General features: G+C 39.1%; 1 protein-coding gene across 1 annotated transcript in view; it reads left to right on the forward strand.

Annotated features, from left to right (window-relative positions):
• The window catches only part of SPAG16 (sperm associated antigen 16), a gene marked incomplete at both ends in the record, with an annotated part of 451795 nt that overhangs the window by 210732 nt on the left and 213183 nt on the right, over window positions 1–27880 (forward strand). Inside the window, 2 exon segments of the mRNA XM_082484005.1 lie at window positions 21381–21404; window positions 21406–21513. Coding sequence (XP_082340131.1) covers window positions 21381–21404; window positions 21406–21513 — 132 coding nt within the window.

Here is a 27880-nt window from a genome sequence, read left to right on the forward strand (position 1 = left end):
ACAACCCTTACATGTATGTACACCTTGCTGAAAAAAACATTCCTTGCAGAATCCAAAACTTTACATTTCTTTCTCTCTGACACAAAGACTTCAATTTTAAGAGTATTCCTTTGTTTAGAATGGTGTGACTCCAACAAGCTGCCCTATAAGTTATATGAAAAACTTATTTTTTATTTTTTTCCTATGTAGGACACGTAAAATCAAATATAGAGCTAACACGAAAGGAGGACTGGCCTTTGGGTTTGCTTAGTCTGGTGTTGGTGGATTAAACTGAACTGTGTTGCTGTGCTTTGGTAGTGGTTTGCTTGAATTCATGCAAGACTGATAGAAAAGAGATTGGGGTTTGTGTGTATATGTGTGTTTGTGTATATGTATATAACTAACATCATATTTTATCAGAGTAATTAGCTGTTATGGCAGTGTCAGAGCATAGGAGAGAGAACTCTTGTTGTATCTCTCATTCTGAGTTTTTTCCTCCTCTGATCATTTATCGCCCGTGTCAATTGCTGTGAAACATGATTCCATCTTTCCAATTTGATTCTGCTAGGCCTGGCTTTTCCTCAATTCTTTCTTGTAAAAAAAGCAGTCACAGTTTTGTTTATTTGAAAAAATGCCCTTTTCACATTCCTTATCTTACAGAGACTTTCCGCTCAAGTATCTGTCAGTGTGTCCTTTATGCATTGATTGCACATAGATTTCATTCTGTACTTGAAAGGTACTTTGTCTTCTCCCTCTTCCTCTATGTATATGTGGTAGCTGCTGCTTCTGCATCAGAGGGTCTCCAGGAAAAGGATGTTTTACACCTCTTGTTTTCACACTTTGGTGTATGGTACAAAAAATTGTTTAAATGTATATCCAACGTTTCTTCCACACTTAACCATTAGGACGTGGGAAAATGTTAAAAACGTGCGATCCATAAAGTAAAATGGCAAATGGAAAAGGCAGCATTTATTTATTCATAGAATTCTTTATGCTGAGCCTTTTCAGTTCAAAGGGAATTGTAAAACAACCATCCAACCCCCCATCATTTGATCATTTATCATGTGATAATTTGAGGGCAGGCAGCAGAAGAGACCTGGCCTGCAAAACTGGATTAGTACTTTTTTCAGAATCTCTTGCAAACAATCCAAGGTAAAAATGTCAGGTATTTTACTACCATTTTCTTTATTTGCACATCTGAGAAGTCAAAAAAAAAAAAAAAGAAGAAGGGTTTGGAAGTTGGTTTGTGTTATGTATTTCTGCCTTGCTCTTTCTGTGGAAGCCTAACCTAGAATTCTTCAGGGAGGGAAAAAGAAAAAAGAATGTCGATAGAAAAAAGCTACTGAACTGTAGGTGTTTCAACAGGAATTCAAAGAAAAGAATGAGTTCAGATCTGAATAGCACTGCTGCATCTCTAATTTTCTCCTTTCTAGCCTCTCCTCTGTCCCTAGCTAGGAACTGTGGTAGATGAGCAACTTGTGTGCTTATCTGCTCCCTTAGCGCTTTTGAAAGGTGTGGGACTAGTTTTCAGTTTAGTAAGTAAATTCTGCCATCTGGTGATTGCTGATGTACGTGTGGGGTTATTGCTTTCAAGGATTTTGGCCCTTTGAAAGGGAATTTCCTACTGCCTTTTTACTTGTCCTCCTTTTTTCCAATGGTAGGTCCTTCTTTGTATATTATACTGCACTTAATGATTTAATTTTGGACAGAGAGTTAGCAGAACCACCTCGTGCTTTTACAGCAGTCTCCACACCTCCAAAGACAGTGAGGTGCCTCAGGACAAGCCTTGACAGTCCGTTACAACTGATTCTTTGCTCCCAGCATATATTTATGAAGTTTGTAAACTGCGGCACAGTGGCTCACAGCCTTGTAGCCTTTTTATAGCTAAAATTCGCTACCTCTGTCTTTTCCTTTCCCTCCCCAGTTCCTCTTTCTTTCTACACGTAATGTTGTTTCTTTCCCCTGTTGCTCACCCAAACGCCACTCCTGGTGCCTTCGTACTCCCAACATCCCTCCTGCTGTGCCGCTCCTGTTGTCTCCTCTTTCTCTCAGCCAGCTTTGTTGGACTGAGCTAGCATGGGAACGGCACTCTACCTTGTTTCTAATTGGCAGGAGTGCTTGATACAGCATAGGATTCCTGATGAATGCACAGCATCAAAATTGGTATTAATTTTTCCTTTACAACAGTGGGTAAGGATCAACCCAACTTTACCAACGCTTCTGCAACACTATTCCGTGTCCTTCTTGTGTAATCCTGTCCTCTCCGCAGCAGGTATCTGTGTGCCATGTAGAAGCTGTAGAAGTCAGAGTTGAGCACAGAGCGATAGCCCAGTGCTGGCTGATTTCTCCAGTGTCCCTGGATGTGCTTGGTGTACTCGGCTGCGCTCATTTGTTTTGTTTGCTTTTTGGGAAAGAGACAAGGAGGAGAAAGCTCGGGCAAGTCAAAATCACAATCATATAACCTCAGGACAACTCTCCTTCAGGCAGAGAAACAGTTGTTTAATTAGGCATCAAGGACGGTGGAACAAAATGGCAGAAAAGATCCGGTCTTTCCCATGTGGGTGTACCAAATCAGAAAAGGCCTCCAGTCCCAAATTTACCTACACGTGTCATGGACCACAGTCGGCCCCAGGGCTCTGCCATGGCAGATAATAAGTGAAGGAAAGCAAGGTGCTCAAACAACCCTGTACCTGCGCGCTCAAAGCAATGGGGGTTTTAGTAGCTATTTTAGAGGAATGTTTCTCGAAGGAAAGAGTTTTACAGCTTGTCATCTTCCTAGTGTAAATAAGTTTTGGAAGAATATTTGGCTAGATCATGTTGAAAGGACAGCTGGCCAAATCAATAGAAACAATTTCACCTTTCTTCCCTCAATAGAGTGTTTATGCTGTTGCCTTTCTCAGTAAACTGACATTTTCCATTTTTCTGTAAAAGCTGAGCCTGTACAGCTGACTGGATGGCACTGGAGCTCTTCAGCAGTTATCAATGTCCAATGACTTTAGTAACAGTTGTCTGGGTTGCTAGGGCGATCAATGTTTATTTGGGGGGATAAACGCAATGGCTTTCAAAAAGACCTCTTTAACCTTGTTTGCCATAACCTACAGTAGTGATTAACAGATGACATTCTTCCTCAAAGCCCTCCTGATTAAAAAATAAATAAATAAAAATATGGTTCCTTTACTTAATGACCGGTGCACTGCAGATCTTCAGTAGATGGTAGCTAGTAAGAATGCAGGTATAAAAGAAAAAGATGTTTCCATTTTGTCTTTTGAGTCAAACATAGGCATAAAATTTTGTAAGAGCTAAAAACCTTAGCAAAAAAAAAACCCCCAAACTTTCTTAAGAGTAAAAAGTTTAAAAGGGCGGAATGGCAAACTTGCCCACATGTTGTTGGAAACCTGTAGGACGTGCTATGCAGCCACAACACCACGTGCCAGTGAAGTTTGGGTTGATGATACTCTGATCCAGTGGGGAGAGCTACACTTTTTCTCATGAGCTGGGTTTTCAAAACGTCTCTTGAAATTTATTTTTTTACTTGCTGCTAATGCATGCAGAACGAGGAAAATGGTTATCTTGCAAACAAAAATATGAAAATGACATTTAAAATTGTAATGTCCCTAAGGGAAAAAAGATATCTGTGCTGTATTGTTTAGAGGGGTCTGTCTCAGCGTGGTATCCAGTTTTCAGTAGTGTAATAATTCTCTTGAGGTACTCGGGACCTCTAAACAAGGTCAATACATAGTTTGAGGAAAAAAATGGAAGGATGGTCTTATATTGCTGTCTCTGGCTATCGGACTTAGTGAAACGTACATGTATGAAGTATGTGTGTGCATTGTAGATACGAAGAAAGAAATTTGAGTTCTCAGGTAGTGTGGCATTGAAAAGCGCTAGGCAAAGTCCCCATCATAAGCAGTGTATTTGTATGTGTGGCAGTGTATTTTTATGTGGGGCAAGATACGTGCACCAGAAGAAACAGACAAATGAGGTTCAGTAAGTTGATGTTTTTAGAAATATATGGTGATATTTGTAAAAGCAGAGCAAGAAGGCTGTCCTCTGGGAGAGCAGTGAGTAGCTACACTACAGTGACAGACACTAAATGCATTTTACTCCTTTCTGAATTTGGAGAGACTTGCTTCATGGGTGGGTGTTCATTTAACATGAAGGCCTTAGCACTGTTCTTAGAATAGTTTTTTGAGTTTGTATAAGAAGAAAGGAAGGAAGCAGATAGCACCTGCAGCTACACAAATAGGAGCTTTACAAGTCATGTATTTAAGCACGGGATCAGCGGAACATCACAGCACATGTGTGTGTCTGTGCCAGTTGTGCTCTCCCTGGCATGGTTTCGCCTTAACCTTCTACCAGGCTTCTTGCCTTGCGTTGGTACAGCAATGGTGTTATCTGGGGAGAAGCCCAACGCTCTGAAGCAATGGCTTCGGAATAATTTCAAACAGCCTTTTAGCAAGGTGGTTGTATGGTATTCCTGCAGGAAACTATCACAGGGCCCTCATAAAAAAATATTAAAGGCATGTCTTAAACCTTCCTCCCTTCCCTTGAAAAAGGAACGATTGACTCTCAGTAGCCAGACATAGTAGCAAGAAAGATGGGAGCTCGAGCAGTTGTTGAGCAGAGAGGACCACAGCTCACAGCAACCTGTGCACTGGCAGGTAACGAAGGTGCCCGACTTGATGCTGAAGCTGGCAAACTTCTGTGGTGTGGTTTTCCATGCCTCTGCACGCAACTGTGGCTTGTGGGAGAGCGGGTCGCTACTATGGATGTTGCCCGAGCTACAGCTGCTGAAATTTGCGTACTTCCAGTGGTTTTCTGCATTTCTTTTGCTTGTGGTTAACTAATTAATAATTTGCATTAGATTAGTTATGGTGAGGGAGTTTATGGAGAAGTGAATTAATACTTCGTTTATATTAAAGAACAACATGATTGATGTGCTAATTACACGGATACTTGTTCTCAATATTCTGCTTTATTATATACAAATCTGAAGGCCAGCTGCAATAGCAAGCTCTGGTAATACATATACACAATAACAAGGGCAAGATGTATTATTTTTCATGTTCATAAAATGTATTTTTTTTCACTCTGTACAACTCAGACAAGAACTCGGAATATCTTTTCATTGGATATGAGGGAGCTGGGAATAGGGGCTCCTAAGTGCGTAGTGCTGTGTTGATATCAACTGCTCTTCTGCGCAAGTGATATAATTACACAGGGCAGTAGTTAAGTTTAAGGATGTAATTAATCCTTCTGACACCAAAATAAATTGCTCTAGTTTGTTGTTCAGCTCTGCTTTGTGGAGCTAATTGTGTGCATAGTTATGCATATAACTTAAGTGTTTGACTTCATTACAATCAGAACTTAAAGCGCTCTACAGGATCATATTTTAAAATATCATAGCGACACTCCATTTCTGTATCCCCCTCAATTAGCCTTGTTCTTCCAAATTTGCTCTTATTTGGAACACTTGCATTTGCACAAATTTGTATTCAGCTCATTATATGTGCAGGAGTAGGTCTTAAGCAGGGCATTATAAAGCGCTGCTGTTATATACCCATGTACACACATAACATCTACTGTATTTATTATTTTTAAGAGAGATTTTAGGTGTGGTTTAACAGACTGACATATTTTGGTACAGCTACCTTTTGCATTTTCTTGTAAAGCCTTAATGGCCTGAGTGCATTTCTTTGTACAGGTTTGCAGGGGTAAAATAAACTAGACCAGATATATTTCAGAAGCTTTAAAAACCGTTTGAAGTAGATGTTTCTATAAATCCCTATTTTATTACTGTAAGTGTGGTTATTTCATGGACTAGGACATAGGGTATTGTTTCCTTTTGCACGGCTGCTCGGTACATGCAGCTGACCAGTGGCATTTACAGAGGGAGAATCAAGCACATTAAGCAACTGTTTGCACAGTGCTATATGCTGAAATACTAAGTCAGTCTGAATTCCCATGAACTTTAATGTGGTGGTTTTAATATGCAATTCTCTGTACAAGTCCCATTAAATGAACAAAGGTTTTCTGTCGATTACGTTAGTTTTAGCATCTTGTTGCAGGGATTCAAGCATGAACACTGCAAAACTCTATCCATGTTACGTGCAAAGGAAAAGAATACTTTGGTATTGAAAGTAATCTCTTGATGTTAAAGATGTTCCCATGGCTATAGGCTGAGACACCAATTTGAAAGCATACCCCTTGCTGACCACTTACAAGCTGTAATGAGACTGGTGGATAGAAATGAATTTGTTTGACCAGACCTGGAAAAGACCCTGTTTCAGGGCAGATGCTGCATATTGCAGGTATGGCTCTGTGGTACGCGGTACCATTACTTCTTTTTTTCAAGCCACATAAGGAATTTTGCAAAACCAGGCCCTGGACTTGCTGTGGATGTTCTTTTGGATGTTTTTGGTTGTGGACTTGGGGGGTGGGGGGGAAGAGTTCAACATCATCATTGCTGGCATCAGGAACTTCCACTATAAATAGCGAACTGCTCTGCTCTGCACAGTACAATACTAAATGGCCACGTGGGAGAGAGCAGTGTGCCTGTCACCTTTACTTGATAAGCTGAACTTGAGTACCAGTGTAGCTCATTTACTGACTGAGACTCTACTTCCAGCTCTCTGTAGCTATTGTAAGAGATTTTTGTCTGTACAGTTGCCGTTTTAAGACAGAGAGTTTGAACTATTCATGCTTAGATTGCTTCCTTTTTTGCTCCACTTGGTAGAGAAACTGATGAGGCTTCTTTTAGATCAGCATAGCTTTATACAGAGCGGCTCCCCTAAAATCTATTGTTTACTCTGATTTTTTTGATGTTTCTTTCTAGTGGATATTATTATTTGTTTGTGGTGTGTGTGGGTTTTTTAAGTTAGATGTTTTTTAACTAGAAAATGAAAAAATATTTGTATTAAAATTGAAGTTCATATGATGTGATATATTCTGCCAAATTGGAGTAATTAATGGTAATAAAAATAGTCCATGTAATTTCTGATTTAATGGTGGTTTAAACTCTTATGTTTTTGTGTTTGTAACATTAGAGGAGAATCTTTTGTGGTTTTTTACTTTAAGCAATCTACTTTAAAGTACTTATATAGGAAGCGTTATTTAGTGCTTTTAGGATTACAGTAAACTAATCTAAGATGTGCCTCATTAGTTTTCCTACTATGTGGAATAAAAAAATTTGCCAGCATTGGTCTTTAAACTGCATTTCTCTCTTCTACAATTACCATATTTATGATTTTTTTTCTATGACAAATAGACTATAGAGTTCTGTTGCACTCTACTTCCTAGCAGTTCTTAAATTTACAATAATAATGAGCTTGCAATAGGCATGGGAGGGGGGTCAGTCTGCAGTATATATGACTGAATGTAAATGGTATTATACAGACGTTAGAATTAGCGTATGTGATAGAATTAATACATACTATATCTGATTGGCTGTTTTTGTAAAGTTGATCAAGAATTCAGGTTGCTGATTTTTAGTTAGTACGAAGGGATTATTTTTAGGGGTACAAAATACTTCGATATTTTGAGTTTAGAGGAACTGGGATTTGCATGGTCTTTCTGGAGGTATTATGCAGATGTCACGCATATAGGTACTGCCGACAAATATACAGACTCATCAATAACTGAACGGGCAATCAATGAGTATCCCAACATTTCATCCAGAAGGATTCTTTAAAGCAGCTGTTGGCAACCTTTCATATGTAGCATGCCAGATTCTGTTCACCAGAACAGTCTTGGTAAAAATACGCAGCAATGCAAATAGGCTTACCCTCAAAAGGAAACTATTCTTTGAGTTGTGCTTCATAACTTTGCTTCATCAGAAGCAAATCTTACAACTACATACATGAGATTTTTCTGAATGACTTGCACAAGATGCGGTGCTCTAGTTCATCCCCCTTTTTCTTAAAGGCATCATGAGTTTTTTACAGAATAGATGGCATAATAACATTTCGTGTAAGTCTAGTCTCTCTCATGTCAAAAATAAGCAGAAATCTCTTTCCTCATTCATAGACTTGTGGCACCTTAATGATACAGCATGTGGTGGGTTGACTTTGGCTGGACACCAGGTACCCACAAAGCTGTTCTACCACTCCCCTTCTCAACAGAATGGGGCGGGGGAGAAAATAAGTTGGAAAAACCTCATGGTCAAGATAAAGGCAGTTTAATAAAGCAAAGAAAAGTCTGTACACAGAAGCAAAGGAAAACAAAAAAAATATTCTCTACTTCCCATCAGCAGGCGATATCCAGCCACTTCCCTGGAAGCAGGGCTTCAGTACACGTAGCGGTTACTCTGGAAGACAAACGTCGTAACAAAAAACGCCCCTTCTCCTTCCTCTTAGCTTTTGTTGCTGAGCAGATGCCATATGGTATGGAATATCCCTTTGGTCAGTTTGGGTCAGCTGTCCTGGCTATGTCCCCTCCCAAGATCTTGCCCACCCCCAGCCTTCTGGTGAGGGGGGAATGTTGGAGAGACAGCCTTGATGCTGTAGGAGCACTGTTCAGCAGTAGCCAAAACACTGGTGTGTTATCAACACCTTTCTAGCTACCAATACAAAGCACAGCACTATGAGGGCTGCTATGGGGAAAATGAACTCTATCTCAGCCAGGCCCGATACGCACTAACGTTTACATGTATAAAAAAACAACTTTAGAAAAATTGCTATTGTTTTTTTTTTTTTTTTTTTTGGTGGCGTTTGGTCAGATTCTCAGAGGTCCTTAGCTCCCTGCAGCTTAGTATTGGTCTGCAGATCAAAGTTTAGGAGTCTATTTTTTTTCTCTTTTATAAACAGGTATGTGGTGCACACGCTGCGGGACACAAAATGGTGGCAGCAAAATGAAACCGGGATGTTTTTAGCTCCTTTAAGACTCAGACATAGGATACCAAACACTTAGAAAACCGTACTTCTTTCTATAAATAGGCTCTATGTTTCTTTCCATTGGAGTGATGACAGTGTCACAGCACTACGACAGGCAACTTTCTCCCTCTTGTTGTGCTCCAGAAGCAGGACTGTGTAATGTACTTTAAAAGTACATATTCATTACTTCTCATAATGAGCACCGAAGAAAGCAGCAGTTGTCTGTTGAGACTGATCTTCATCCTTTATTATAGCCCGGTTTGAAGTGAATCAAAACTCATTCGGAAGCAGGATAAATGCTGACCCTTGCAGTTAGTATTGCTATAAATTTTGGGTTGTTGAAAATAAGCTATCGTTTTAGTTGCCTGCATGTTTTTACCTTTCCAGCACAGTTTTCATAAGCACGGTCTTTGCAGGAGTCTTGCTTTTGGATGTTTACCACAGAAAACAACAAAACAACAGCTAAAAAAATGGTTACATAGAGGGATAGAACGTCGTCTTGATCCTGTATGATACTGTTTTCAAGGAGGTTAATTACAGCCAGGTAGTTAATAGGCTAACTCCATGGCACAGCAGATTTAGGTTGTTGGGACCATCATGAGATTTAAAACCACTTCTGAACGTACATCTGGGGTCTGTAAATGGTAGCAGATGGTAAGATTACTAAGAAAGGTGAAAACCTGAAATCTGGAATGCCATTGTTGTCAGAAGTTTTTGTGACTTGGGAAAAGGCATTTTATTCTGAATATGCTTTGAATTGCAAATTTTTATCTTGAACAAGACTGAGTTTTCGCAGGTTTCTTCTGTAGATATCAGTAAGTCTTGAAAAGCATCACATTTTTAACAGCGTGAAGACAACTTTCAGATAATTCCTTTCAGATAACTACTGCAACTTGACAATAAGGTTCACATATGTATCAGAGAGTCTCATGCTCACCAGCAATAATTTTTAATCTGTATATGTTTACATGGCTTCAAACCCTTTATACTTTACAAGGGCTAGAAACACTTTACTGAAGAATTGACAGGGTCTGATATCGTATATTTTTTGGGTCTAGGAGGATGGAAAGAAATATGTGTCAATACAGAGATTTGACCATGAAGATTATTATTCTGTGTGTGGTCAATGTTTATTACATAAAATATTTTCAGGGTTTTTTCAAAATGTAAGTGTTGCCTTCATTGCTATAATATTAAGGTGATGATAGTATAAATAGAATTTGTCTGACAGAAGGGTGGGAAAACAGAAAGAAGTGTCGTTTTTCTTCTATCCCAAGTTCTCTTTTGCTGCACGTGCTGGAAGTTGAAGGGAATCCTGAGACCTATTTCTAGTTTTTGTAAAGAAATGTGGATCTGGGTCTCTCTAAGATTGTTTTCCAGTACTGAAGAGCCTTGCTTTCTGCTTTGCTCCCTGTAATGCCTATGGACAGCAAATTGGTGGGCGGGAGGGGAGAAAATTTGCCAAATATATGAAATATCACATAGCAAATATTCTAGAAATTACATGGTTTTAAAGGGCTTAGCTTTGCCCAGTAGTAATATTTTTCTGCAAGTGATTGTACATAATTCCATAGCAGAGCCAGGAACTGCAAACAAAAATATGACTTGATTCTCCTAAACCAGCATTACTTTGTTCAGGTGTCACAAAACATTTCAAAACCTCAGTTAATACTGTCTGTAAAGATTAATGCATAGAACTTTTAAGGAATGATGTGGAAGAATCAGTCAGGAAGTCTATAATTCTAGAAGTCAGTCTTTTCTATGGGTATTCTCTTTCTGATTAGTAAACAGAGTATAATATGCAGCTGGAAAGTGAAGCTGGCCTGATTTTAAAGTAAAGTTCTGCAAAAATAAAAAGAGGATAAAAAGCAGAGCAAATTGTAGCTTTTCTTGGATTTAAGGTTTTAAAATATGTATTGTCTGCCTTTCTAAAGGATAAGTTTTAGTACAAACCAAAGTACTGGATTGGGCATAGGAACCTCTTGGTTGAACTCCACAGCCTGCATTTCAGTTTGAGAATTTGCTTAGGAAATCAGTTCTGTTCAACGTTTTCATTAGCAGTGAGGGTGATGGAATACAGAACAGCTTATAAAATATGTAGATGACAGCAAGCTGTGAGGAGTTGCAAATACCTTTCTGTATCAGATCAGCATTCAAGATAAACTTGGCAAATTGGAGAGATGGTCTGAAATCAGCAAGATGAAATTCAATAAAGTGAAGTGCCATATGATATATTTAGGAAAAAGAATTCAGATATACAAATACAAGACAGGGAATACCTGTCAAGAGAGAAAATGGGTAACAAAGTCTACAATGCATTGCTGTTGTAAACTAGGGAAATGTAATTCTGGAATGTGCGACGAGGGATGTGGTGTCTAAAATGTTGCGCAATTATTCCAAATTAGTGTTCATGAAGTCTGAGTTGACATATTGTATCCATATTTGGTCATGACTTTTTTAAAAGTTTAGAATACTGGATCAGTTAGAGACTTGAGTTTGCCTAATTTAAGACAATGTTAGTACAACCATTTGGTATATGAAGATTTTAAGACAAAAGATAGAGAGAAATTGTTATCCATATTTCTGAGAGAAGAGTTAAGGGAAATCCGTGGAATTTGCACCTAGAGTGATGAGGGTTGCATTTTAGAAAATGCTTTCTGAGGTATGAGCCCCAGAAAAAGCCACCTAGAGGTTCTGTACAACCTCCTTCTCAAGGAAAAGTTATACAAATCTATGTTGGGTGAGCCTACCTTAGCACAAGGTGAACTAGATGATGCCTTTCAGCATACGTTTCTGTAATTCTGTGCAGGGGATCAGAGTAGAGAAAATAGCTTGAAAAAGTTTTCTCTTGAAACATCATGGAAAAATTAAATGGACTCATTCAGTGGGAAAATTATGCAGCTGTTGGGGCAGACAAGCTACTCAGCAGAGCTTTACGGGCCACCCAGAGTCTGCAGCCTGCAACTTAGGGACCATGGGACTGGAGAATTACCATGATCCTTTCTGAATCTGAAATCCGTCTCGCTCTCATACACGTATGTCCAGTTATAAAGATCGTCAGAGGAAGAACATGATTTACAGTAATCAGCTTTGCCTCCTAGTCCTAACTGTAAAGTAAGTATTTATTTATGTAATTTTCTTCCCACAAGAGTTTTCATTAATTCTGTTGATGGAAGCATTCTTCAGCATTACTGTACCGAAATAGAGCACAGAGCATAATACCCTCCCTGCCTTCAAAAGTGAGAAAGAAACACAGGAGGGAAACTGACCTTGAAAAGTTAATGCTTTGGTTTCTTATTAATTTAGAAATGTGAGCTGACAGTTTGATGCTCTAATTGCAAATTTTATTTTTAAATATTTTCTTTTATCAACCTTGGTAATTTAGCAGAATTTACCAACTGGCAAGTTTCAAGTAGTTTTCGCTCCAAACTCTTCTATACCACAACACTGCTCCTAATCATCTGTGAAAAAGCTGCCATGCAACAGAAGACTGGGAATTGCTAACAGTAATGATGAAAACTAATTCAAACCAGGCCACAGGTAGACGCTTTTGCAAAACCAATCTGCATCTTTTCAAGTTGGTCAAGCTAAAATTGCCTCTTAGAAAAGCAGTTTGTCTTTCATTACAAAGGAAGACAAGCTATTATCTCAGTACCCAACAAGTACGTAATGCACAGGTCAAAAACCAGGCAACAATTATATATTGAACAGGGAAAGTTTTATGTAAGTTTGCCTACATTGCCTTTACCTTTGCATCTCTGCCTGTGAAGAGGTTCACAGTCATGGGTGCAGTGTTAAAACATATGGGCTGTTCCTTTGCCAAGGTTTGTGCATGGTCCAACCCTGGTTATGTATAGCCTCTTTCCTGCTGCTATAGAGAGTTGTCCTGTGAGCTGCAATCTCTTTCAGAACAGGCTTCGTGACTGTGTGGATCTAAGATAAACCCATTTCAATACTATTTTGAATGATGTAATTTAATACTCATATGGGACTGTCTTTCCCTAAAAGAAAGTAATTTAGCATATTTCATAAAGGAAGTGATAGATCAGTTACATAGTGATGGGTGGTATGAATCATGGTATAAATCATTTCAGCTGAGGAAGTACAGCTTTCACTTCAGAAGGAAGGTATTAGGAAGGGACGTCAATGTTTTAATATTTTAATTGCATCTGCTTGTTCGTTGCTACTTTCATTTTCTGTTTTTCTTTTTGGCTTAATTACTTCTCCTTAAAGTATACCGGGTACCCAGTAAGTTGACTGTTTGACAAATTGGTGCAGATACATATGAAATAAGAGCTTTTGAGCTACTGGAATCACAGGGAATGACCTCTGAGTTAGTTGTTATTTTTTAAAAGCACCCTCAGTCTCACAAAACATCAAAGTCATACCCCAAACTATTTGATCTGTCTATTGTTCTATTCACAGCTTTGTCATCATCTAAACTGTATGATAATTTAAATTAAAAAAAAAACAACCAAACAAATAAAAAAACCACATAGATTCTGCAGATTGAAAATAAACTGTGGCTTTCTATGTGAAGTAAGGTGGAGATCTGTTAGTTGCCTGCTGCTTGGTTTAACGCAGGTTAGAAATGCACTGTTTCTGTAATGTCTAACAGCTGACATTGTAGACTAAGTGATTTTTTTTTTTTTTGTGGCCAGCAGTAATTACCAACCACCTTGTAAGCAAAAGGAAGGAATGAATAAGTAAAGATTCTCTAAGAAGTGATTTAGAGTCATGCCAGTTGTTACTTACAAGCATTCTAAATAAAAGGCATAACGTTAGGTTGCAGAGGTTCACAGTACACAAGACTATAACGACATAAACAATTTGCATGTTATTATATAGGTTCCAGAAAAATCATCTGTCTCTTTTCCTGATTAGGGACTCTATCTTGAAAAGGATTTGTATGTTTTTAAGGTAATATGCTGTGAAATCATCAGGACTGCCGGCAGTGCATAATTCAAGAATGTGCATATATCTTCAAAGGACTGAGACCTAAATAAAACACATGCAGATCAACAGGATAGTTTTGAAATTTTTCTAACATTTGATGCAGGGCCAAACTTTGTTGTTAAGAAAATTATTTTAGACTGGCCCAGCATGTACATAATCAGATCTAATGGTTGAAACCTAGGTAGGTTACCATACCGAGCTAATACAAATTAGTGCATTTTGATAATTGCACACAGACTGGATAAACAGAAAGTGATCAAAGACAGAGCATCGCAGAATGGACTTTATTAATTTATTACTATGGCTGTGTGATTTGTCACTACAACTGTGTGGGTTATAATGGTGTGTTTAGTACAGTTATTTGTGGAGGCATGGTATGTTTTATGGAGTGTTCACTTTCAGAAGTTGTTTTTTGTTGCGAGGAGAGCGAGTTTGGGGAAGTTAGAAAGTCTGCAAATTTATTCTGCTTCTTCACAAGAATAAATGTTTGCTAGTGCTATACAGCTAAGATTGAAGATTTTGTGTGCATGGTGAATAGAATAAGTAAATTAGCTAGCACTGTAAATTATGAAGTCTTTTGGCTTTTTAGAAATATGGGTTTAAGTTTCTGGAAGACTGTTTTCTAAGCTGTACAAAGATCTGCTGGGCAGTCTAGAGGGTTAAATTCAGGTATGTTGAGATCCTAGCAAGTTTTCTCCCTCCCAATTCCTGAGTCACAGGAGCTTGGGAAGCAGCCAGGAATTTCACTAGGCAGGACAGAGATTTTTAAGCATTACTGTACACGAGATCTATCACTGAGTTCCAGACGGGCATTTACATAAATGAAACAAAAGATATGAGCTTTGTGCTATGGGTATTTTCCCCTACTTATGTTCTTTTTGTGGTTTATGCTTTATCCTTTTTTTGTTTGTTTTAGCTCATATTTTCTCTTTTGAAAGCATTTTTCCCTCTTCCATTTTGTCATGAAAAGATAAATTTTAAGACCTCAAACAGGAAAGCAAAGCTTTTCAGTTATGCTACCTTTGCATAATAAAACCCTGAATTAAATGTCAGGGTTATAATTATTGCTGAAGTATGCTGGCAGGTGAGACTGGATAACTCAAGCCAAGATAAAAAGGTGGTAGAAATAACTATATTAGCGATATGTTGTTGAAAAAATACATATTAGGATAAGTTGTAGTGGGAAAAATGATTGATTAGGCTTTTGTGATGTGTTTGGTTTTAATTTATTGGTGGGTGAATTTTGTCTGAGGGCCAAACGCCCACCCAGCCACTCGCTCACTCCCTCTCCTCAGTAGAGGAGGAGGTGAAAATAGGCTGAGAAAGCACATGGCTCGAGATAAAGACCGATTGCTGTCACGGGCCAAACAGACTCGACTTGGGGAAAATTAATTTCCTGTATTGCCAATGAATAACGTGAAAGCAGCACTTTTCCTTCCCCCCTGCTCCCCACATCCACTTCACTCCTTCGCTGCAGACCCCTTCGACCCTTCCATGAGGAGCGGGGTGTTATGGCCGGTGTGCAGCAGTTTCTCTCTGCTGCTCCTTCCTCCTCACACTTTTTCCTCGCTTTGGTGTGGGCCTTTTCCTTCAGGAAAAGTCTGCACCAGTGTGGGCTCTCCATGAGCCACAATTCCTGTCAGGAAAATCTGCTCCAGCATGGCCTGTCTGCAGGTGATAACCTGCTCCTGCACCATGGAGCTCCTCCATCTGCTTCTCTGACCTTGGTGTTTCTCACTCTTTTCGGTCCCTCCTCCTCTCTCTGTCCAGCATTCTCTGCCCTTTCTTTGTTAAGTTTCCCCAGAGGTGCCACCAGGGTCGCCGATTGGCTCCGCCATATCCTGCAGTGAGTCCAACATGGTGCTGGTATGAATGCACCTCTCCTGACAGGAGCTGACGATGCAGCCGCCCTACTGCCAGCACCTCCCCCTTTACACCCTGCACAAAATGCTTCTGTTTGCTTTTGTTTTTTCTTATTCTCACCCCCACCACACTACCATTACATAGATAAGGAGGAAAATAAGAGATATGACAAAAGGTGCTGCAAACAAAGGGATTAACTGCATGTTTTCCTGTTGCTCCCTTTCTGCTCATAAAGAGGAAGTGGAGGGATTTTCACGGCTGCCAGCTACTGCCTTTCGGTCTATTGTGAGGTAATCATCTGCCTTTCTACTGATGTGATTTTTTCTGTGTGGTCTTCCACCTTTTTCCTGGTCCTAGTTCTAGAGATCAACCTTGATTATAATTCATAGAATCATAGAATGGTTTGGGTTGGAAGGGACCTTGAAGATCATCTAGTTCCAACCCCCCTGCCATGGGCAAGGACACCTCCCACTAGACCAGGTTGCTCAAAGCCCCCTCCATCCTGGCCTTAAGCACCTTCAGGACTGGAGCTTCCACAACTTCCCTGGGCAACCTGTGCCAGTGCCTCACCACCCTCACAGTGAAAAATTTCTTCCTAATATCTAATCTAAATCTACCCTGTTCTAGTTTGAAGCCATTCCCCCTGTTCCTATCAGTACATGCCTTTGTAAAAAACCCTTCCCCAGCTCTCCTGGAGGCCCCCTTTAGGTACTGGAAGGCCTTAGATCCTTGGAGTGCAGAGGTGAGGAAGCGGTGCCGATCCTCCATGTGGGAGGGCCTGGGACCTAACTGGGTGGTGATGGGTATTTTGCCTCAAAGGCTGTTTCGAATACAGGAGGTAGAAAAATATGGTTAGGACGTGCAATCTGCTCCTCCATTGCTACAGAAACCGTTCCTAATGGTTTCATTAGCTTGTCTTGGGTCTTGATTAGTGACCAGCAAAAATGGGACTAGAATAGTATTTCTGTTTTTCCAAATTCTTTAGATTTTTTTAGGACGGAGTCCAGCAATATAATTAAGTGTATGTGTGTGAACAATATCACTGATTTCAGTAGGGCCACTGATGTCTTCATATTTAGGCACATACTTGTCCTTGTTTGAGGCTGTAACCAGTAGCCATGCTCTAAAATTCAATGTGTGTTATGCCCTTGCCTTCAAAACCCGCTCCGTTTTTCCATTCCAACATACCTAGAGAGCCTGATGGTAGAGAAATAGCTGCAATTTCCCAGTGGTTTCTGTTATAAAATTGAGGTTTTCAGTCATTCATAACTTCACCGAAACGTAACACCACAGACCAAATTTTCCTGTGCTGGGTATCTGACTAAGGCTGAATTTTTGTGTAAGAAAATGTTAGCTAAAATGTTTCTGTGACCAAGAGAAATGTGTGTTGTTTTTTTTTTTTTTTAATCTTGGAGGAACTCTGCTGCTCTCATATTTTGGAGCAGGAAATGCAGCAGAAGAGCTTTCTGGTTTGAAAGCAGCTACTGGCATTTACAACAATCCTCTTTGCCAATATTCTGGAATGCAAATAAATTTGATCAAATCATGAGGTTCTAAAAATTATGTATTGCAAGTGATATTCCATACAATGCTGTATTAGAATTTGGCAGCTCAATGCTGTCTATATTGAGAACACACTTTTCTGCAAAACTCCTATGTGTGAAACCATAGAAAACTGGATTTTGTCCTTATTTCTGCCACAGAGCAGTTGGGTGAGGCTAGATAAGTCACTTAAAGAATTCTAAGCTGATCATTAATTTTGCATTATTCAGTCTCAGAATGCCTTATTTTAAGACTATTTAGGTTAGGTTTTTAGTTCTGGATGACTCGTATTCCTACAATGTCCTGAGAGCTAGTAAAAAGACTGCATATTTGGTGATTCTGTGAAATATTTTAGCCACTAAAATGATTTTAAAATTATAAGGGGCTTTTGTATGCATAGGTGTCCTGCATCTGTGCAATTGGGTTTGACTGCTCTTACACCTCAGAAAAGGTTAGAGGTGATGCTTTTATTGTTTTATAATTGCCTTTCGTATATAAGCACTGTCTCTTTTGGGCATGAAAGGAACCGGGCCTCAGCAGGAACGTTGCTACCTTAGGACTTGAAGGAACATCAAGACACCAACCCATCCGTTCTCCTCACTGTGATGGAAGTAATCTACCTAGGTAATACCCGATAGGTGTACTGAGAGCTTTAAGAACAGGCTAATAATGGCAGATGGCAGTGTTTCAGAGACCTTATTGCCAGAAAGTTTTCCTTCGCATCTAACTGAAATCTTCCCTGCCTCTGTGAAATGTAGTTAGTGATTGTGTTAAAACAAACATACAGTTAAGGTTATGCAGACAGCTTTGGGTTTAACGGTTTTTAACCTGAAGGTTGATTTTTTTTTGTGTGTGAAATGATCAAACGTAGTACAGGCCGAGACTGAAATTATTTTGCATCTGAAGATATCATATTTTTATTTATGATTCAGTCAAAATAAATTAAAATAATCGATGATTATTTTGAAAGCAAATTACTGGGAGCACTATATATCTACCGTGGCAAGTGCTGGAGAGATGAGAATGTCTTATAATGCCAGAATGAGTTGTGTAAACCGGGGTATTTATATACTCAACGGCAACAAATCTTTGAGAGTTTTTGTTGTTTGGTTTTTTTTTTTTTTTTCTTGGCTGAGTCTCCTCTGATCCCACTTTTATCCCAGAGGAGGAGGAGGAGAAAACGAATGTTCTATCACACATGTTCCATTATTGATTTTCATTCCAATCTACCCAAAGTCTTCTGTGCTGGAAATAATTAGACCCTCTGAACAGAGATGAAGCAAAAATCTATACAATGCTGGATTGCCAGAAATGAAGACAAGGGTGCCTAATTAATGTTGCATATAGAATGCCTTTTGGATGAATGGGCTTCCCTTTCTCAGAAGCAGCTCAAAAGTGGTTATGTCACAAATTTACTGTTAATTAAATAGCGTTCACTGTTTGCCTGTAAAAATGGCATGGAGGAAAAAAAAAAAAAAAGCATTGAACAGCAGCAGCGTTTCCCAAGATCTCTGCAATTAGAAGAAAAGCCTGTGAAAAATAAACTTGTGGGCTTCCTCTTGATGGCGAGATACTTTCTTCTTTGGGTCGTCTCAAAGTTCTGTAGGAACCTCTAGTCACTGAAGAAGTTTGGACATTTCAAAAGTTGTGCTGGAAATGTGTTGGGAGCGTTAAGGACAAGAAAAATATTCTTGGGAGCTGAGGTTTAGGAGCACAGCCCGCATCCATAGGCAGCTGGGTAAGGACTGTTCAGAAAGCAAGTCAGGATCTGGAGGAAGCCAGTAGATTAACTTTTCTTTGAGTGAAAGGTGGACTGAAGGTGATGTAAGTAAGACTCTGTAACATGTCTTGAGAACTGAGAAGGCAAATACTTAGGAAGAATGCAAGAAAGGTAACTGATGGAAAGTCTTCACAACAGGCTGCACTCGACTAATAGCAGAAATATCTGAAGGGAAAAACTGCAGGGTATCTGAAGTGTCTGAAATAGATTAAGAGAAAACGTAAGCTGTATCTGTATGACACTGTTTGCTTGATTGTTTTCTCCAAATAACACAAAGATAAAGTTGTTCCCAAAACAGAAACATCCAGTCTTTTAACTGCATCATAGACAGGCCTGAATTTGTGATTAAGTTTCCTGCAGTAGTATGTGCTGTCAGTGGGGTTGCAGTGGGCATCCTCTCCTCCCTCTCTAGTCTTCCTGAATCCGCTTCTGCTTCCTTTTCCCTAGCTGTTCCCCTCCTACATTCAGAGGAGCTTAGGACCTTGTTGCTAGCAAGTAGAAGATACTCCTGCGCTGGCCTCACTTCTGTGTGGTGCGTGGCCTGGTGCATGCTGCATCCTTTATGTTTTAGAGGCTGAGAGAAGAGTGTGTGTAGCAGCCCCGATGGATTAATTTTTATAGTTATTAGCTCGCTCATTTTTCTGTGAAGCTGGTCTCCTTTTTAGCAGTCACCAGAATAACAATGCTATGTGCCTGTGCATGCTGCAGAAAACAGCAATGGGACTTTTGCTGTGTCAGTGGTCTCTGATAGTAGAGGGATTCTGGGAAGGTTGTTCTCATCCTGTAATTTGTAGGCCACTGGCATGCCTTCATTCAGTCTTTAATTCTCCCCTTTTATCTCTATTCCCTCCTTGTTCTTCTAGATATCTGTTCTGGCCAGTCTAAGTGATATGATTGCTCTCTGTGCATCTCTGGAGAATTTAAATAGCATCCTCCTCCTTCTCTTTTCTCCCTATAAATGCAAAGGAAGTTTATCTTCTTTAGGCAAAGATAGAAAACTTTTTTTTTCTCTCTAAGAATGTCAAGAATGGGTAAAACCCAGGCTACTTGGTTGAGCAGATGAATTCGACTGATGAATGTGTAGGAATCTTCCTAGACTGTGCCTTAAAACTGCAAGAATAGATGTGTTTTCTGATGAAAATCAAGTTCACATATACATGTTTTTACATGGATTTGATAGAAGGAATTATTTTTGCTCAATATAGTAGAAGCTGGGGTTCTGGTTCAGGAATTGTATGAAATAGTTTGAGTGCAGGAGAAAAGTACTATTAAAAAAGAGATTTTTATAATAGAGTGCCTTCTAAGACCTCTCTTTTCTTCCCATTTGGCTGCTTAGCGTTGTCTCTCTCTCCTCTCATTCTGTTTTAATAAGTGTTTTTCTCTGCAAATTGTCAGCTCTAATGCACAACTGAAATAGGTGCACACACAGGTTATGATTCCTCTCCCCATTGTTGCATTTTGAGTCTGAACTCCAGATTTAATCTATTTAAATAATCTACTCCTGGGACTTAAGTCAACTCCTAGATACTTTTTGATGTTCAACAAATAGTAAAGCATTACAATAATTTAAATCAAATAACCAAATCCATATGAAATACAGTACTTGTTATCTTTCCAACAGATTTATTTTCTTCCCTGGATCCATTTTAAGCTGCACTGCAGTTGCCAAATCAAAAATAAACCAAGTTTTCAGTATAGGGGTGTGATAAGTGTATGATTTCCATTACATCCCAGTGTACTACATAATAAAAAATGAAAACATGTAACACATTTTGAGTATAGAATTGAAATGGATTTTCTAACCTAGTCCCAGTGAATAGGTGCTGAAGTGATGGCAAAGACTGTAGCTCCTGGACTGTAATTATAATTTGAGTTATTTCTCAGTGGTAGGAGACGTTAGACCTGTGGGCGCAATAAAAAAAAAAAAAAAAAGCAGAGAGTACTTTTGTCCTTTTTCCTTTTGGTCATCAGCAGCAGGCTGACAGGCAAATGCTTTTGAAGTTATTTTGGGCATGGGAAAAAGTGATTCACATGGGTATGGCTTTTTCATATGTTACCTTGTTACACGTTTGTAAGAACATAATCTAACAAAGTATTTTAAAACATATTTGAGTGTTTTAATCAACTGGAACTTCAAGACACTGTAAAAACAATTCTGGCTTCACAGAAGTCATCGTGTTTTGTTGTTTCCTTCAGTAGCAGCGGAAACTGGTCTACATAGCATATATTTTAAATTCTTATGGGCATAGAAAGCATCACTGCTTATTCAGTCCATCCAGAATCAGAGTCCACTGTAGCTGTTGCCCTGACTTAAATGAATCTCACTGCTGTGTATTTCACATAAAATGGAATCGATACAGAATATCATCTGCCTTTCTTTCCTCTTGTAGATTGGCTTTACATCCCCAAAAAGACTGGCAGCGATGACCACCTCTGGAAAATGTGGGCTTTATGTGATGGGAACATCATCGTGACAGGTGAAGGTCACGCTGATTGGCTTTCGGGCTGCTGCTTCCATCCAAGGTTAGTGCAAACAGTCCCCTGAACTAGCACTAATCCCTTCTGGGGAGTACTTGTTTGCTCTTTCTTTGTTCACTGGCCTGCTTTGATGACTTTCTATTCTCAGTGTAACCCTGCGCTCTCTGCTGAATTTCCAAACATGTAGATAAATGTTCCTCTGGCTTTCAGTGTGTTGACTTAAGATTGATTGCTTTTAGTATTTTGTACATCTTAAACTTTGTCCATGTGCCAGTGCACGTAACAAGGAGTAATAAGCTTTTTAGGCCTCGCTGTGTTTATTTTCTCCGTGTTCATGCACTAGAACACAGTTCCATTATTAATAATACAGAAAAGTTGATTTCTTGTATTAGGCATTATTTGTCCTGTGACTAAGGGTATTTGAGTTTACCTAGAGAATAAGAATATGAGCTTTCCTTCTTTCTCTTTATACAGATTTGAAGCTGAATTAATAAATGAAAGGGAACATTGAAAATAAGAAATACATATTTAGGTTACAAGGGTCATGGAAATAGGCCAAACATAAAGTAGATTTCTTGGTCATTCTGTTGATAAATAGAATGCCATTTTACTCTCTCTCTCAAAGAAAAAAAAAATCCATTTGTTTAAGACTGAGCCTCTATATGTTAAAATGATTTTGCATCCCATTTGTGAGGCTGCAGTTGTAATAGAGTTCTTTACTGTTAATATAATAAAGGTCTGCCAGGCTACTCACCTGAGGTTTACTTATAAAAAGAGCATTATTAAACCTCCAACCTTGTATTTGCATTGTCTTTATTTTATGAAGCAATATTAGCTCTTTCCTTCATGAGAAGGAAAATATCCTATTTAATTTCATAGTTCCTCCTGATTTCTGATATTGTAATGTGTTAGCAAACACGCAATCCTCTAAACTCAAGAAAATCCGCTCCCTCTTTTCAAAACCTCAAGAACAAGGATTCATGCTTTCTGGGATGAATTAAACATGCACTTACTCTTTTCTTACATCTCTTTCTCCTATGAAACATAAGCTTTTTCTTAAGATGCTCATGTTTCACAATGTTCTCTTTTTCATGTGTATATCCTTAGAAATAATTTTGTATATTTAAAAGAAGATAATAATATTTGAATTAAATAATGACATCTAATACAGGAAGGAGAGAAATGGAAGGTTTGGCTTCTTATTTTAAGATTGTAGGAAAATTATTCTATTACTGTATGACAGGTCGAGCAGAGTTTGTGAGCACGCTGGACATCCTAAGTCTAACTTGCAGATAAACAGAATGGTGCCTTACCTCTTACCTGTTATGAATATAAAACTCATCACAGGGAAAGAAAGGGAAATACAATTAGAAGAGCATGTTATCATTTATAGAGCTGCTGGGCATGCTAATCAGATTCCGATAATGCATTGTTACCATGACACCCGCTGACTCAGAGACTCAAAACTATTTTCTCATTAGTCTTTGACCAGAATACAGTCCTTTCAATAGGCTTTCCTATTTCTCATTCAATTATTGAAATTAAAATGAGTTGAGGTACATCATTATTCTCTTGCAGTATAAATTGACTCCTGCTGAATGCTCTGGAGTGATTCAAAAGCAGTGCTGTTAAAATATTGTCTTCCGTTACTGGATAAAATATATATAATGTGACAGAATACATTTAATCATACTTTTTCTTAAAAAAAAGGAAGTAGCAGACTTCTATATATCAGATATCAGATGTTCCAGAAGTAAAAACAATTAAATAAAAATGGAAATTTCTCATAGAATTTTTCTGGAATCAAATGTAGATAGCCTCTAGTTTTGTTCACATTTTAAAGATTTAAAATTATGTTCATCCGAAAGTTGAAAAGAAAAATATTTTTTGGCAGTGGGCTATTAAATTGCAATCCAGAAATCTGGGTAGAACTCCCACGCTTCTACATCCTTTCCTTTTTGTCCTCTGTTAGATCATTTCTCCTCTATTTTTCTTCTCTCCATCTGTAAAATCAGGTTTAAAACAATCTTCACCTCAAGTCTGATAAATATTCTATGTGTAGTGATAGGACGTACATGCATGCAAAGTCACACACACAAGTCCATTTCCAAATTATCTGTGGACAGCATCAGAATAATCCACACACGGACATTGAATGTACTAATAATTTGAGGAGAAACAAATCTAGAGCTACGATGTGAATTTAACTGGTGCTTTTGAACATACAAATGACTTAAAATCCCAGAAATCCATTTCTACATGTTCACAGTGTACTCTTACTCGAACAAGGGCCTTTCTCATTGTTGTCTTTTGAGCCCTAATTACACAGTGGTGGCACGGGTGCAAGTCTCGTTGGTAGCTGTGAAGATCTATAACCTTCAAGCTAAAGGTGCTGTTGGGTTTCTATATTCTCAGCTTCTCCAAGCAATGAGAGAAAGTGGGATGGTAGTAGGAACTTACCTGTGCACGATAAAAAGATAAAGGTATGTTTTAGGCTCTGGACCTTGCCCGCTAATTCATACATAATAGCGATGAGGCTTGTCATTTGAATCTTTCCCAGTACAACATTATCCTTAAGTATCATAATGCCATTGAGTCTTAGGGACAAAGGCCACTGAGTTTCTGAAGAGTTGTTGGATGGAGGGCATGGAGGAGTCTCATTTTTCCCCTCACTGACAATGTACTTCACTCGATGATTATTTTTGCTTAAAAACACATCTTCTTCACATGTGAGCAAATTAGAGTGAGGTGAGAGTGCATGGTTTGCGGAAGCTCCGGGGCCTGGTGGTGTATTATTTTTGCATTGCACCTGGTGCTCTTTGGTCCTTTGTGCAAAGGGTCCCCCATGTGTTCTCCCTGCATGGCAGTGGCTCCCAGGACAATAGATGAAGGGGAGCAGACTAGCTCTGTGCATGTGAGGAGAGCAGAACGTGTCTGTTGTGATGCTGTCTGCAGATCTGAGAGTAGAATTTTGCCTTAAGCTTTTTAAATAAAAGTAAAACTTCAAACAGGTCCTGTCATCTACAGAGTAGAGCAGCTGGATGGAGGGAGGAGAACGGTGCTTCCTTTTTGAAGATCAGGTGACAACTGGTCAAACTTCAAAATCAAACACTATTTTTACTCCAGTCTGGCTGAATAGTACTTTGCAGATCAATTGCCTTTTGCAAGTTCCTGTCACTGTTGAAAAATTCGGGAATATATTCCAATTTATGTTTTATATGTGTGAAGGAGGGAGGGAATCAGAATGACTCCTGAGACAGTCATTCAGGTGGGCTTCATGTTATAAATCTGGATAGCTGGAGAAGAGCTGAGTAGTGTATCTGTGGATACCAGGTGGCCTGAATGTTTGGAATAGCAGACGAAAATCTGCATCTTCTGCCAGTTTCCGGAATAAGTTGAGGATGCTAATGCTACACCTTTAAGAACCATACTCTAATTGCTCTGAGGTGTTTCAAGGCATGTACAAGATTTATTTATCTTTATTACTAACCTTCCTGGGTGGCTAAAGAATCAAGCTGTGCAGCATAGCAGAGGTGTTTGTTAATGTCTGATAAAATCCCAGTGAACAGTAAAATATTGTATTCTTGCTCCGCATGTGTGCTGTTATAATGTGTAATGTCCTTAATATATCATAAATATTAATTAAATCAGCTATTATAAAAGGTTTGCAGCCCTCATGCAAACATTGTTTGAGTCTGTGGAACACACCGAATTTCTGAATTGAAAAGAAGTACAAACTGTAGGTTCTTAAATCTATCTAAAACTTGTACTGAAAATTGTCAGCTCCTTTGTAATGTCCTGTTCACCCGAGACAGAAGCTGAACTGCCTGTGTTCTTTCTGTTGCTATTTCAACTCTCACAGTTTCTGAGGAAAGAAATCAGAACAGTTATCAATTTGTTTATTATACTAAAAAATACCACAGCAGTTATCTTGAACTGTGTGGATTTTCTTTAAGTTCTGTTGCTATTGGAAAACTGGAGGTGAGTATTGTCTCCACAGTAATTGGGGGGGGGAAGATAGGATAAGTACATTCATGCATCAAGCATCTTGAAAATAGGGGTGGTTAATGTTTGATATCTTAGGAAAAGGTGCCAGTGAGGGGATGCAAGAGAAAGATGAGGTGTTGGGCTAAAGGAACGATCCATATTCTGAAAGAACAGAAGCAGCTGTAGATTGAGTATCTCATAGCTGAAAGAGGTGATGTTGCCCTGATGAAAATCTGTGCATGGATAGATGAGAAAGAAAACCTTGTAGAGACAGGGTGCAGAAGGAATTAGCAAAATATATTGAGGGTGGATGTGAGGACTCGGAGAGTAGTTGAATGGGTTGGGGAGGGAATAACAACTCCAGGTGGGCTTGAATTCACACAAGAAGCTTTCAGAGGAATTCTGTAGCACATCAGAGCAGACTAAGGAGAGGGTAGTGACTTTGATGCTCCCTAAGTGACTGGGGGGCTAGGGGTAGACAGCAATGAAATATTTATGAACGCTTGGTCTGCAGAAAGCTCTAATCACCTGTCTCTAAACCCAAGGGCTCTTCCAGCTGTGTAAAGCTGAGCGGCACAAAATCACTACTGATCTTACGCTGGCCAACACATAAGCAGTCAACAGCTGTGAACTCTGATCTTGACTTTAGCTACGCCCTGTCTCTAGTGGAAATTTAAGGCTCGATGAGGAACAGGATACAATTTGGAAAATCCAGTTGGATGCCTCTTCCAGGCTTAAAGTCTACAGTACTGTGTGTGACTGAGAACCATGGTGGCCTCTCGAGTCTAAGTCCAAAATGGTGCTAACAATCTTGAATGAAAGGGGCCAGGTTAGTGATATTTTCTCAAAGTTTTAAAGAGCAGTGATTGGTAAATACGAAATTGTGGAAGTAAGACTGTCAGCGTGGAAGTACAAAAACTTCTAAGGTTTAAAAACAAAAATTTCTGAGCAGAATTGAAGCCAGAATAAACCGAGAAACTGAAATGAATTCTTGCTCAGGTAAGTCCTTGATTTTATTTTTTACATGATTTTAAATTTTTTTATCATGTCATCATTTGAGCTTGTAAAGAAACTATCCAGAGATGGATTTCAATGTGAAAAAAAGGGTCGAGTGTAAAGCCCACCAGAACGGTAACCCACAAATGGAGGGAGGGTGTGGAGAAACCTCTGAGGAGTGATGAGAGAGAGGGGCAAAATTCAGGAAGGCAGGCATTCACAGGGAGGAGAGGCAGACAGTATTTCAAGACAGCCATGATCAGTTGTTCAGAGGTAACAGGCAGAATCTGACACTGCTCATTGCTCACTGCGTCTCAGAGGACTTGTGCTTGGAAAAGGAGGGAAATGTTGTTGAGGAGTAAAAATCAGACTTGTCGGGTTGGCAGGTACATGTACAATTTCAGAATTTCACAGTGGACACCCTTTTGTAGGTTGAGAGCCCATAGTGCTTTGATTATCAAGGTGAATTACAAGCAGGGAGCATGCTTCTTTTTTGTCGCTCACCTCTACAAATCTTGGCTCCATCTGGACTGAACTGGTGAGGATGGGTCCCATTACTGGCAGATGCTGATGTGTCGAATCACACCAATCTTCTTGCCAGTTATAATGTTCTCATATATCAGTGTGTGGTGAGAAACATCTACAAGGTATGAAGAGAGTCAGACAGACAATAAATGGCCTATGAAGCCTCAGCAAATGAAAAGCATTTGATGACCTATTGAGTGACTAGGTTCTTTAGTCACAATAACAGGATAATTTAAAAAATCTATTGACACCAAATATATTCCTGTTACTACTTTAATAATTCCTAATGCTAGTCCTAGATTTATTTTTATTGCTATGAGAAGAAACAGGAATTATCTATTATACCATTTTGTTTAATGTACTGACTTTCAAGTATTGATGCAATAGTTATTTGGTGAAACTAGGGAGACTTCCAGATCAAAGAGTTACTGCTTAAGTTATGATGCCAGAATCTACAAAATGTTGCTACAAGCTAATGTTTGTTAGTTTTAGATAATACAGTAGCATTTGTCAGTATGTAAGCTGTAATTTAACATTAAGTTGTGTGATTTGACTATGCTACTGGACACTCCTTCTAATTAGAGACCTTCACATATGCTGCTGGGACTCTTCAAAAAATCTGCTAACAAGAAGAAAGGAAGAAAATTTTGGAGTCAATGATTTTAAAGTGTTGGGTTTTGTTACCACCCATCCCTTAGAGCCACTGCCCAGGCTGGGTCAACAGTCATGCTAAGGTAACACCATACATGTTGGCCTACTCAGGGCCAAAGGAAGTTCTTTGAGATGTTGAGGAAGGAACAGGCTGAGAATTTGGCTCCATCAGGGACCCTTTCACATTCCATTATGGAAAAGTTTCACCTGTGATGTGCTCAGGTACCCTCCTGTTTGTTGTGGTCCAGATTGC

Source organism: Vanellus vanellus (assembly GCF_965231255.1).
Source record: "Vanellus vanellus genome assembly, chromosome: 5".
In the NCBI taxonomy this organism is placed as follows: Eukaryota; Metazoa; Chordata; class Aves; order Charadriiformes; family Charadriidae; genus Vanellus; species Vanellus vanellus.